The sequence below is a fragment of the Podarcis cretensis genome, assembly GCF_951804945.1.
Source record: "Podarcis cretensis genome assembly, chromosome: 8".
NCBI classification, from domain to species: Eukaryota; Metazoa; Chordata; class Lepidosauria; order Squamata; family Lacertidae; genus Podarcis; species Podarcis cretensis.
This window is the reverse complement of record NC_137177.1, coordinates 70,904,832-70,917,953: the sequence shown is the minus strand read 5'-3', so window position 1 is coordinate 70,917,953 and position 13,122 is coordinate 70,904,832. Positions and strand designations below refer to the sequence as shown.

General features: G+C 45.6%; 2 protein-coding genes across 7 annotated transcripts in view; one reads left to right on the top strand and one right to left on the bottom strand.

Annotated features, from left to right (window-relative positions):
* ARHGEF16 (Rho guanine nucleotide exchange factor 16) overlaps positions 1 to 7,790 on the top strand; it is a 36,957-nt gene extending 29,167 nt beyond the window's left edge. For both annotated transcript variants that reach the window (XM_079986940.1, XM_079986941.1), the window contains exons 13-15: positions 1,005 to 1,078; positions 5,344 to 5,445; positions 6,323 to 7,790. In XM_079986940.1, coding sequence (XP_079843066.1) covers positions 1,005 to 1,078; positions 5,344 to 5,445; positions 6,323 to 6,462 — 316 coding nt within the window. In that variant the 3' untranslated portion in view covers positions 6,463 to 7,790. The remainder of the gene's footprint in view (positions 1 to 1,004; positions 1,079 to 5,343; positions 5,446 to 6,322) is intronic.
* Positions 7,791 to 10,120: 2,330 nt separating this feature from the next.
* MEGF6 (multiple EGF like domains 6) overlaps positions 10,121 to 13,122 on the bottom strand; it is a 206,840-nt gene continuing 203,838 nt past the window's right edge. For all 5 annotated transcript variants that reach the window (XM_079986726.1, XM_079986725.1, XM_079986728.1 and 2 more), the window contains one exon: positions 10,121 to 12,541. In XM_079986726.1, coding sequence (XP_079842852.1) covers positions 12,477 to 12,541 — 65 coding nt within the window. In that variant the 3' untranslated portion in view covers positions 10,121 to 12,476. The remainder of the gene's footprint in view (positions 12,542 to 13,122) is intronic.

Genomic DNA, 13,122 nt, shown 5'->3' with positions numbered 1-13,122 from the left:
CAAACAAACAAATATTCAGAATAGGCCCACTGAAATTAATGACCATGCCTAACTTGGGTCCGTTGCTTTTGGTGGGTCTGCTTTGAGTAGGACTAACACAGGATACAGCCCATAATGCTTATGTTGTTACATGCCACCCCATTCTCTGAGGAGGGAGAGACACCAGAGGTCCTAAGGGATTTTTCCAGAATTCGGTTTCCTTGGAATGAAGGTCACCAGAGATGGTGATGCATTTAGAAGATACTATTTTATTTGCATATCTATACAACCTGGGGACATGGGTGGCGCTGTGGGTTAAACCACAGAGCCTAGGACTTGCCGATCAGAAGGTTGGCGGTTCGAATCCCCTCAACAGGGTGAGCTCCCATTGCTCAGTCCCTGCTCCTGCCAACCTAGTAGTTCAAAAGCACGTCAGAGTGCAAGTGGATAAATAGGTACCGCTCCGGTGGGAAGGTAAACGGCGTTTCCGTGTGCTGCTCTGGTTCGCCAGAAGTGGCTTAGTCCCTCGGCCAATAAAGCGAGATGAGCGCCGCAACCCCAGAGTTGGTCACGACTGGACCTAATGTTCAGGGGTCCCTTTACCTTTACAACCTGAGCATAGGATGGAAGGGCTCACAGCATTAACTCCCAACAGATCTATTAGGTTTCCTTTGGGAAGTCCCAAAGTCCAGCATGGAGCAAGTAAGTCTCTGTGTCTCCAGCTTCCAGACTGCTTCATGCTCAGTCGCCACAACTCTGGCCTATAGTTCTCCAAAGTGGCAGCCCACCCGTTTTACTCTATGGTAAAATAGCAACTTCTTTTATCATGCTAAATCATGGTACTTAACAGCCAAAGCCATTGACTTGATGAAGGAACTAGTTTGACAAGCTTGCTTTTATGCATTCTACCTGGACAGATACAGGATCTCAAGAACTGGAAGGCACTTGGGGGTATCATCCAGACTCCCCAAACTCATAACAATATATTTGCTTTGTAAATGCTCTGAATTATGTGCTTTTGGCAGGAGCGACCGTGCCCGGTGGATCAGGGCTTTGATGCACAGGGAAGACAAGGAGAAGGACACTGCCAACAAAGGAGGTACAACTTATTATTATTATTTGAAAATCTTGTGCTTCTCTTAAAAAGAACTTGCTGTATTTATGGAGAGCTGAATTGAGTCTTGAATAACGGCTGTAAAACAGGGCTGGAGCTCCTTCCCTCCACCCCCTTGTGGTTGGACTCTAAAGTTGTCATTGTCCCCCTCCAGGGCTGGATTAAGTGGTTGCATCCAGTGCTGTGCTTATAGAATCATAGAACTGTAGAGTTGGAAGGTACCCTGGGGGTCATCTAGTCCAACCCCCTGCAAGGCAGGAATCTCAACCAAAGAGTCCCCAACAGATGACCATCCAACCTCCGTTTAAAAACCTCCAGTGAAGGAGAGTCCGCCACCTTCCAAGGGTGTCCGTTCTATTTAATGGTACGCTGGTTCCACTGGCAAAATCCTTTGCAACTGTGGAATGTTGCCCAAGAGAACATTTAAGCAGGTTTCTAGAGTGCAAAACAAGCTCCTGCATCTTCCTTTGGATTCCTGTGTTGTGCAGTATTAAAACTTGCCTTCTTCAACTGCAAAAGCCCTTGTTCTAGTGGATGGAGATCACTGGGTGGGTATAGCCCATCCTGAGGCCCTAAGCCCAGGGGTAGCCAACATGCTGCCCTCTGGATGTTTTTGCTGGACTACAACTCCCATCATCCCTGACCATTGACCATGCTGGCGGGGGCTGATGGGAGATGTAGTCTCATGATGTCTGGAGGGCAGCACCTTGGCCGTGCCTGTCGCAAGCTATTAGCATCATCATCATAATTATTATTATTAATGATGTTGTTGTTGGCAGTGTTAGCATTTATCGGTTGCTTTTTCCACAAGAGGTGACCCAAAGCAGCTTACAAAATGGTGCAAATGTTAGGCCCGATGTATAAAAACCAGAACCAAATGAAAACCTAAAGCCACCTGTCCATTTTATATATAAAAGGCAGGTCAGACACAGAGCTCCCCACCCCACTGGAAGATTTTTAAAAAATGGAGCCACAAGTAATACCTATTGTCCTCCAGATGAAGGGCCCAAATCATGGATTAAAATAAAAGGCTTTTGCCTGGCACCTAAACATAGATGATGTCTCAAGTTACAGTTTTAGAACCAGCGCTGTCTGGGTGTTCCCATCTGCTTCCTCAAAGAGCAGGGGAAATGTGCTGGGCTAGTTTTGAAGCCAGCCTGAAGGTGCTTCTCACTGCAAAGGATCAAAAGAATCTGGGAGTATTCCAGCCTCTTACCTGAAAGAGGGGAGCCATTCAGGCAGGTCCGGTTCTCTGCAAGGGAGGGTGTTGGTCTTGGCTCTGCCCCTTTAAGAGATGCCTTGCCCTCTGTTCTCCCTGATCTGAGGGGGAGGGGAGGGGGGGAGGACAGTACTAAACAAAGAATGTGGCTTTTTCCACCCTTGAGTGCAGAGAGCAAAAATCCAAAAAGGAACTGAGATTAGTGCTCCCTCTGGTGGTTCATGCGGAGTTTGGCTGTCTAGGGAAGAGCTCAATTCGAGAGAATATAGCAAGTTGACTTTCTGCTGTTGCAAATGTTCAGTGTTTGCAGGAAATGGGGCACTTTCATTCCACCGCCCCTGGGATGCTGCCTTATGCTGAGCCTGTCCTTTGGTCCATCTAACTCATAGCTCAGCTGGTGGAGCAAGAGACTTTTAATCTTGGGGTCATGGGTTCGAGCCTCACTTGGGCAGAAGGTTCGTGTGTTGCAGGGGGTTGGACTAGATGATCCTCAGGGTGCCTTCCAACTCCACAGTTCTATGATTCTATTACGCGCATTGTAGCTCTTCAGGGTTACAAGCCTGCCTGGATTTGCTTAGGGATTGAACCTGGGACCTTCTGCATGCAAAACAGCTGCTCTGACACTGAGATGCAGCCCCTCCCTTTGTTGGCAGCAGGCTAGGCAGGAAGCCAACAGGTTATACAGACCGACATTTTTTTCATTTTAACATGCTGGTTTGCTTCCCAAGGGAAACCCAAAGTGCTTGATGAGCAAACCAGGAAACAGTTCAGTTAATGGAAAGTATCGGAATGGAAAGTCAATACAGTAGTAACTCGGGTTACATACACTTCAGGTTACATACGCTTCAGGTTACAGACTTCGCTAACCCAGAAATAGTGCTTCAGGTTAAGAACTTTGCTTCAGGATGAGAACAGAAATCGTGCTCCAGTGGCGCGGTGGCAGCAGGAGGCCCCATTAGCTAAAGTGGTGCTTCAGGTTAAGAACAGTTTCAGGTTAAGAACGGACCTCCAGAACGAATCAAGTTCTTAACCCAAGGTACCACTGTATAACGAAACCATAGCATAGCCTCAAAACAGAAAACAAAAGCCATGGCATCAAGATAGAAAGCAAGTTGCATCTAAATTGATGTCAATGCAAGCTATGGATCTAAACTCAAAAGCCGTGTTCTCCCTCCACTATTTAAGACAGTATCTTCTGAATACCAGTCGCTGTGACTCCCAGGCGGGGAGAGTTGCTGTTTCACTCAGGTCCTGCTTGCGGGCTTCCCATAATGAGCATCTGTTTGGCCACTGTGAGAACAGGATGCTGGACTAATTGAGCCATTGGCCTGATTCAGCAGCCGGAGTCTCCTTATGTAATTGATCCACTAATGTCTCAAAGTCTCCCTGCTTGACCAGCTTCCCCAAATCTTTACAGGGCAGGCTAGCCCGAGAGCTGTCTGCTCCTCAGAAGTCAGCCAGAAGCTGAATGTTAATGCAGTGTGGGAATAACTATCATTCTCAAAAGCCTTTTGCCTGCCAAACTGAAAATTGTGTGGTTGGAAAGGAAGAGAGGGAGAGGGGGACTGTGACAGAAGCATTCCCTATATCTTTGCCCAATGTTTCCCACGTTTCTTTGGTTCAATGCATTTCAACCGGATGAAGAAGGGCCCCCACAACTCAAGATCTGGGGACCTGCCTTGCTTAAATCCCCACAATTTTGATGCTCCTCTAATAACAAGCGCAGGTGGCTCATGCCAGCAAAAATGGAGCCACTGAGAGATGGGAGGGGAGGTATTGGTAGAGCTTGGAATAATCTGAAGGTTTACCAAAGTGCAAACACACACTCCTAAAAGAAAGGTCCAATGAGGATTGAGCATTGTAAATAGCCGCTGAATGTTGCCCATTGAGCGGAGAAAGGAAAACAGGAAGTAGATGTGGTGGGTTTTGCCCTACTTCAGCTCCTTAGACTAGGAGTGGGGAATCTCAGGTCCATGGGTCAAGGCTCTCAAGTCCCACCTGTCCTGCACCTGACGTCAGGTAAGAGCAGGCCTCTGAAGGAACAATCAGGAGCTTAAAATGAGCTCTCTTGATTGTTCCTTTGTTGGCGAATGGCACATTCCCATCCACCCAATGACTGATTTTCATTTCACTTTTAATTTGTATACCATATTTCTAGTTTACAATACCCAAGGCGGTTTACAAGCTGAGGAAACAAAGAATGTACGCCTTATAACAATCTAATCCAATACAAAAATATGATAAAAGAACATAACTTTAAAATAAGCAACTTATATCAAATAAAGTAACATTCAACAACCCATTAGAATGATATAGAATCATATTAAATATCAGCATATTAACAATTATAATAAATAATTTCTAAACTATAATCAATAAAACAACGGCAAGTCACAGTGCATAAAATAATAATATTTTAATAATATCGGCAGTGGGAGTATGCCTTACTCCAGGAAAGGGAAGCAGTTTCCACTGAATGAAGACCGCTTCTCCCTCCCGGGGTTGCTCCTTGATCCTCAGCTTCTCAGAGGTTCAGAGAGCAGCACGGGGTTGTTTGCACTGTGCTTTGAAGTCCTGACTATCGGGGCTTCAAAGCAAAGCATCACCTGATGTCATCACATTGTTGAGTGAGTGACAGGTGGGCAGTCCCACCCATCATCCACTAAATGACACTGTGACATCAGGTGATGGTGTGCTTTGGCCTGGTGGGCGTGGGGAGATAATCTGTTAGCCAGATATAGGTTATCCACCTGTGCCTTGCAGTATCTTTGGGGAGGGCATGACTGGCAAGAACCTGGAACAAGAGAAATTGTACTAGGGGATGAGTGCATGCTGCAGCGTTTATTTTTCTTTGCAGCTCCCACTTATATTCTTATCATTGAACTGATTTTGAACTGTTTTTAAAGGTTTTTCTAAAAGAATAGGAGGGAGAAAGGAATGCTTGCATTGTTCTTCTTCCTCCTCTTCTTCTCTCTCTTTGCCCTTTTGTCTCCACGCTGCCACTTACTCTGTGTCCCTCTGTTTCTCCAAGATCTCAAGCAGGTGGAGATTGTACGGGCTTACTTGGCCAAGCAGACGGATGAGATTTCCCTCCAGCAAGGCGATGTTGTCCTAGTCCTGACCAGGGAGGAAGGTAAGTGTGTTCTGAAAAGAGATTGGTTTCCAGAGATAGATTTATGGGCCCGGTTTGAGAGGACCTGGAGTAGGATCTGCCAGGGCTTTAGGCCCAGTTTGTAGGTGTGATTGTGGGGTGTGTATGTGAGGAACCTCCCCAGACCCTACTCCACACTCTTCTCAAGTGTCTTTGCTCAGCTGAAACATGTCCTTCAACTGTGATGTTTGCCTGGATGGGTGTAGAGATCTCTGGCTTTTTAATGCCTGGAATCTAAACCTCATCTGTTGCCTCTGGCCCTGCCAGCTGCTGGCCCCTGGAAGATTACTAATGAGGGAATGTGGCCCTCAGGACTTGAAAAGAGAGAGAAATCGCCACCAGCTGTGCAGTGAATATTATAAACAGAAAAAAGTTCTTCTCTCTTAACAAAATGCCACTTCAGAAAGACTGAGTTTAGGAAACCATGAATGATAGCCTCCATATCCTATATACAGCACAATAGACTTTTGAAAATTGCAAGTGTGTACAGTTACTCTGCTGTATGGCTTCTTAATGATTTTTGAAAATAATCATGATTGTGCTACTCCAGTTATGATAATTTTTTTTATACCAAGGCCTAGGATTGCAGATGTTTGGCTGCCAAAATGTTGAAACGCACCTGTCCAGTTCATCTAATAAGCACTCTTGATTGCAGTTTGACCTTTTAGTAGAATATAGGGATGATTTTTAAAAAAAGTTTGTAGCCTGTATGGAAAATTAAAAGCTTGTGTTTATGTTTGCAGAAGCTGCAACTGAATGTTTTAGCTTAACTTTGCTCTTTTTGAAGTGGAGGCAATAATGAATGCGATGCCAGGCTAGGAGCAGTGGATCAAGTGCCCCTTCTCTCTCCTCCTTCCAGGCTGGTACTTAGGTGAGCGTCTGCGTGATGGCGAGAAGGGCTGGTTCCCGCAAGCCTGTGCCCAGGAGATCACCAACCGCAGCGCCGTGGAGCGCAATGTTCAGCGCATGGAACGGTTGCGCATAGAGACAGATGTGTGAATGCTGGAGCATGTTGAACATTAGTCCGCTGGAGCACTTGGGACACAAAGCCAGCTGTAGGGCCTGGAAAGGCAGACCTCAGTTGCTGATTGCCTCTCAATGTCCCTCCTGGTCAGAAGTGAGCTCTTGCCTTACCTTGTAAGGTAGCCGCCGTCCAAAGAGATGAATGAACTTCCAGCCATGCTGCACAATGGACGCACCTTTGTTGGGGGACCACCTGGGTTGAGGCATCTCCCCGCTTCCCTCCCCCTCCACAAAAGGACACAGTTGTTCACCTGGTTGTTTGAAGATGGTGTTTCGCTGGCATTCTTCGCCCCTGCCCTAAAGGTCCTCCTTGGGTGTTATCTTCTGTGGTCTGTTGTTGGTTGTTCAGATGATGTACAGATAACGTTCTGTCCAGATTCATGTCAGCATCTCATCGTGGTGTGTTTGTGTGTGTGTATTGTGGAAGCTGCAATGCTCAGGGAAAATGGGGTTATGTGACCCACCAATTGTAGAAGCTGGCTTTTAATTTTGCAATTTCCTGCCCCCACCCCCAAACCCGCAGCCACGAGGACACATTCCTGTGCAATCAGTTCGATGTTTGCAGAGCCTTACACCTCCCTCCACCCTCCTTTGCCAATTTGCACAGATGTGGCGAGTCCAATATATGTTCATGAGCCATTAAGCCATTGCACCTCAGTAGTGCTGTGTGATTCTTATAGTTGGAAGCATAACGCCTTTGAAAACTTTTGAATGGATTCCTCCTAGTCCGCATACATTGCGCTGGCACCATTTTATTCTTTTTAGCATGGTGGTTTCCAGTGTGACCTTTACGGTGCAACTCTAAACATGTCTTGCACAAAAGTAAGCTCCGCTGAGTTCAATGGGGCTTACTTTTAGGTAAGTGTGCATGGGCTTACAGCCTTATTTATCTTGGATGCCTTTTGACGTATGTCTAGCTTATGGGCTACAATGAATTTGGGTTTAGTGTCTAATGCTGACTCTTGGGTGTACTGGTTTTTAAATCATTTTTGTTCGGGGCATTTTAATAAGTGCGCCTGCCTTTTATACAGTATGTGTAACTCTGTTTTTAGACTTCATCGTTAACATACACCCCCTCCAAGTAGTTTGTTTTCCTGTGTCTGACCACTGTAATTATCCTGCGCATTCTGGATCTGCATGAGTCTAGCAAGTGGACCGGAGTGGTTTTGATTGGGACAAATTGCATTGCTGTAGTAACCCTGTTTCCTGCAGTTCCTGTGAGCTTGGAGGGTAGTTTTAGAAAATGAGTGGTGCGTCTTGCTGTATATCTATTTAAGCTGATTAAACTCTTGTATGATTTGGAACGAGGTGCGGAGCGTTTATTTCTACACAGGAAGATCTAGCTCAGTATTGTCTACCCTGACTGGCAGCAGCTCTTCGCAGTTTCAGGAAGGTATCTCTTTCCCAGCCCTGCCCAGAGATGTTGGGGATTAAAACTGGGACCTTCTGCATGCCAAGCAGGTGCTCTCACCACTGAGCCTTCCTACTTCAACCCAGGATCTGAAGCTTTTGCTTTAAGGGGTAGGGTACCCAAGGAGTTGTTCATACCTGGGGTGCATTGAGATGTGGTGTGGATTGTATTGGTGGTGATAACAACAACATTTCTGTCTCAGTTTCTAATATTCCTTTTCTACTGCAGGAAATTACAGCGCAAAAAACTCTTGCCATTTTCCAGGTCATCAGAGTTGCAAACGGATATTTTGTGGGAGCAATTAACGCAGAAGTGAGCGCTAAACTTCCACTAGATTTCCAAAAGTGGCCTTTATGCCACGTGAAAGAACACACAAGATGTGAAAAGGCTCAGGTAAGGAAATGGAACAAAATGCTGTCTGTGTGCCACCTTGGTTAGATTTCACATGCAACATATTTGGAACTAAAGTGGTGTTTCTTACGTAGTTTGTCCTGCAGTTTTCGTTTCAAGGAGGCTTTCCCTAAAGTGTGGCTCAGTCACTGTGGGAAAATACTACCATAATTATAGAGTTGGAAGGGATTCCAAGGGTCATCGAGTCCAAACCAGTGCAATTATCATAGCTAAATAACCCCTGACAGGTGGCCATCCAACCTCTATTGAAAAACCTCTAGCAAAGAAGAGACCCTCACCTTGAGACAGCCCATTCCACTATTTGGCACAGTTGTAGAAATGGGCTTAGCCAACTTGAGTGTGTAATCGTTAACATTTTATCTTTCTCGCATCTTATTTGTAATTAGCAGTCGGAACGTACGGTTTGGAAGCGGTTCATAAATCTGCAAATAATCTCTGTGTGTGTGTGTGTGCTATGGGGAAATGCCCTAAAGCTCCTAAATTTAGGCACCAGGACAGAACTTTATTTTTGCAAGCTTCTAAAATGTGTTTTTAAAAACCTTGCTGACTGTTTTCTTAAAATGATCTAACATAGTTGTTTCTTTTTAAAAATATTATTACTTGAAACATCTGTATAGCACTGTCAAGTATTCAGAGCAGTTCGTATGCAGGCCCCGAATGCAGTCTTCGCAAGCACCCTGTAAGGTAAGTCAATATTACCATGATCCCCCCCCCCCCATATTGCAGATTATTGCAGGGTGGGGGGCAGATTGAAGCTGAGAGAACAGCTTCCTTAATGCTACCCAGCAAACTTGCGGCACATGCAGGATTTGTAACAGGGACATCATGCTGTGCAAGCTCAGTTTCTTAGGCTGCATTCCTATTCCCTGCAGCTGGGAAGTAAGGTCCACTGAATTCTGCAGGGCTGCCGTCTGAGTATACCTGAACACTGTATACCCGGGCACTGAGGTCCAGTGCCGAGGGCCTTCTGGCGGTTCCCTCACTGTGAGAAGTGAAGTTACAGGGAACCAGGCAGATGGCCTTCTCGGTAGTAGCGCCCGCCCTGTGGAACGCCCTCCCATCAGATGTCAAAGAAATAAGCAACTATGACATTTAGAAGACATCTGAAGGCAGTCCTGTTTAGGGAAGTTTTTTATGACTGATGTTTTAATGCATTTTAAAGCTTTTGTTGGAAGCCGCCCAGAGTGGCTGGAGAAATAATAAATGGCTACAGAGTGGCTGTAGAAATAAATTATTATTATTATTATTATTATTATTATTGAGTAGATGTGCATAAGATTGTGTGTTAGTCACTTTGCACTTGATGATTTTTAATGATAAAAGCAGCTCAAGGCCAAATCTGGTGATGGGGAGGAGGTATGTCAAAATTATCCTGATAAAGATGTGGGCAATGACATGAGAACATAAGAGACTGCAGGATCAGGCCAATGGCCCATCCAGTCCAGATTCTTGTTCTCACAGTGGCCGACCCAGATCCCTGTGGGAAGTTTGCAAGTGCAACCTCCCCTTCTGCGGTTTCCAGCAACAGCTGATATGCAGAAGCATTCACTGCCCCTGACCACAGCTTAGTAGCCATCAGTCACCTTGCCATTGGTGAATTTGTCTCATCCTCTTTTAGAGCCATTCAGGTTGGTGGTATTCAATATTATAGAACTGGGGAGGGTAGAGAGACCATCTATGTGTGCAACGTGATTATTGTTTTTTGGGGCGGGGGGGAACCCCAAATTAATTTTTATTTTTGTGTTGGACATAATACCGTGTGCCAAAAATCTGCCACCTTCACAGAGGATAGCATAACGTGTATACAGTATATAAATATAAATATATATTTTAATAGAAGCAAGTGACAACATTATAATTTTGTCAGACGTATGGCAAGATGTTCTGCAGTATTGCAGCTGGAAAAAACCAAAGATCTGTAAACCGATGGCAGGAGTAAGTCAGAGGTCATGGATTGTTTCCAGTCTTAGTCCAACACAAAGTAAATGTAACAGGCATGACTGACTTAAGTCCATTAATTTCTACGGATCTGCTTGGGGATAAAACACAACTCTTGACGGGACAGCAAAGAGGGTAGATAGCAGGTAGGTGGTGCTTTTGAAAGCAGGCTAGGGCATTATGGACAAAGGAGCACTAATCTTGCAAATAAAAGCTTCCATTAAACTGAAAAGGCAAAACTCTGCTCTATTAAACTTTAGCTGGGGAAGTTTCTGATGTGTTGTCCCCAAGCACAAGTATGAAAGCTAAAACTTTCACATATAAAACACTGTACAGCTCCACAGTTTCTGATTACTTTCTAAAGCCAGGTTCAAGTTCTTAAGCATGACACCTTATAAAATCTCAGTTGTGATGGTGAGTTCTCTCTCTCTTTGCTACAGTAGCCCAGCTTTTAACTGACTCTCTTTTTATTTTCCAAGACTTAGCCCTTGTAAAAAGGAGCTTGGGCCGTGAGTGTTTCCCATATCTTCTGGCTCAGTGGAGTTCTTCTCAGTGGGAACTTCTGTTTTCCAGATTGGCAGTGGATGTTCAAGGTAAGATGATGCCTTTGCTGCAAACCTACCTCGCCTTTCGCAAGATAAAGATTGAGGGAAAGGGTGAAGATGTGTGTTTGGGGGTGAAATTCCTGAATTGTTTGGTTGTTGCTGTCCTGTAATTAACCAGTTTCTGTGCCATTGCTACTTTAAAAAGGAAGACTTCCCTAGGTGTTCAGTCTTCAGGATCTGACTCCTCCTTGTGCCATGCAGGCTGATAAAATCCTGTCCTTTTCATCCTGTCTTGGTTCCCAAATTATTTTTAAGCAGAGTCTTCACAAAAGTACTTCATTGCAAGTACAATGTAGGCTGGCAGAGATGCAGCAGAAAGTTCGTGGGCCACCAAGCCCGTTTCAGAACCGGCAGAGTTCCAAGTTTCTGTTTAAAAACAGCAAGTGGCTTTCCCTCATGGCTGTATAGGGAAAGGCCAGGCAAAAAGCTTATAAAAGACTCTAAAACAAGGAGGAAAAAGCATGCTTAAAAAACCCCAACAACCATAGGGCTCATGCATGAATTAATCTAACAAGCTTTTTAGCTCTTGCTCGGAACAAGTTCCACGGTCTTTTCCCTCTTCCATGATGGGAAAACAAGGATCATAGCAGAAGAGATGTCCCTATAGCATTTCACAAGCCCCTGCTTCTTGCAACCTCTCTCTGATGATATATTGGTGGGGGGTGATGGGTTTTGTAGTCCAAAATGGCAGGAGAGCACCAGGTTGACAAAAGGTGGAGCAATGGGCATCAATTCATCTTCTGCAAAGCCAGGCAGTTAAAACATCTGTCCCCAAGTCTGATGTCTTTAGGCTTTAGATTTGCAGGCTTAATGGCTCCTTTGTATATGCAAACGGCAACCTAAAGTAAGCAACCCAACAGACTTTTTATGTGAAATAATCTCAGGCTGGCTGGTGCATCTGTGGTGCCAGGCTACGATTCTTCTACAAATCACTTAGGCCAGATCATGGAAAAGCAGCAAAACAGTCTGCACCTTTGTAGTGCCATGTTTTTGCACCTGGGGCCTTCTGGGAGTTAAAAGGGGCTATCCTCTCCTCCCACCACCACCACCACCCAGCAGCTTGCCACTCTCAAGCTCTTGGCTAGCTAGTATGGGGACTGTTGAGATCATTCTATCTCAAGTGCCAGGGATGTTGTGTTTCAAACAAACACGCTTCCACCCTCTGTCTCCCACACTTTCCAGGGCTACACAGACCCATAGGGCCTTTTGCGTAGCAAGTAAGAAGATGCAGCTTTTGATACACCTGCCCATAAATAATACCTTTACATAAATACAGAATCCTGCTATTAATAATTCCAGGCAAACAAGAATAACTCATAATTACAAGCTTTTGCTCTTTTTAAGTCCAGAAGCTCAGAGACAAAATGGCTATGCTTAAAAATTGTTTCCAGATTTTGTGAGTGGATGAGATGGGGCGGGGAGGTTTTCCACACTGCCTTGTTGGTTCGAAGTGGATATGTGCTTGTTTTGAGCTGTTTTCACTCAGTCTGTGCAGGACGACAGCTCCTAGGATTTGTTGCACTCTTGAGGGGTCAGATCTGCAAGCTGGCATGTCGCGAGTCAGGTGAGCTAATTCCATACTTGGCAGCCAACCAAGTCTGCACTGGAAGTGATGAGTCCAGAAACTAGTGCTTCACAGATGGGGCAACCACCCTGGAGGAAGCCCGGTAAAAAGTCCGAGACTGTGCAGCTGTAAGAGGAAAATTATAATCTGTTAGTTCAGTGGTGGAGCCCCTGCCATGCATGCAGAGGATCCCGGGTTCAGTCCCCGACATCTCCAGGTACTAGGGCTGGGCGGTGTTTGGTTTTCAGCATCGTGATATATCAGCAGCTAAATACTGCAGTATACTAACACATCACGATATCTGAAATGTATCTGGCTGCTTCTTCCTTGCCACCTTAGGGGAGGATGAAACAGCCAGATACAGCGCCCAGCCCTTTGGCTGTGGAAGTCCCTTTATCGTATTGCTCCCGTTCACACAAGCCAGATGGTAGCGGGCAGGAAGGTGCAACCAGTCTTTTTCCTCCCAGTTGGGCACTTTGAAGGAAAGTGACTGATCGCTGCTCCCTGCCTGCTTTCGCCCAAGCGGGTGTGCTGCATCTTTACTCCCAGGGGAGGAAAGACGCAGGCTGCCCAATGGCAACCAAGCCCACGGAACCTGCTGGGCTCCATCACAGGGTCTGTCTTCACGCGGGTGGGCATCCTCTTTCTCCTGGGAGAAGGTGGCAGGGCAGCTGAGGCAGCCGCGTCAACACTCTGTTTGCACGGTG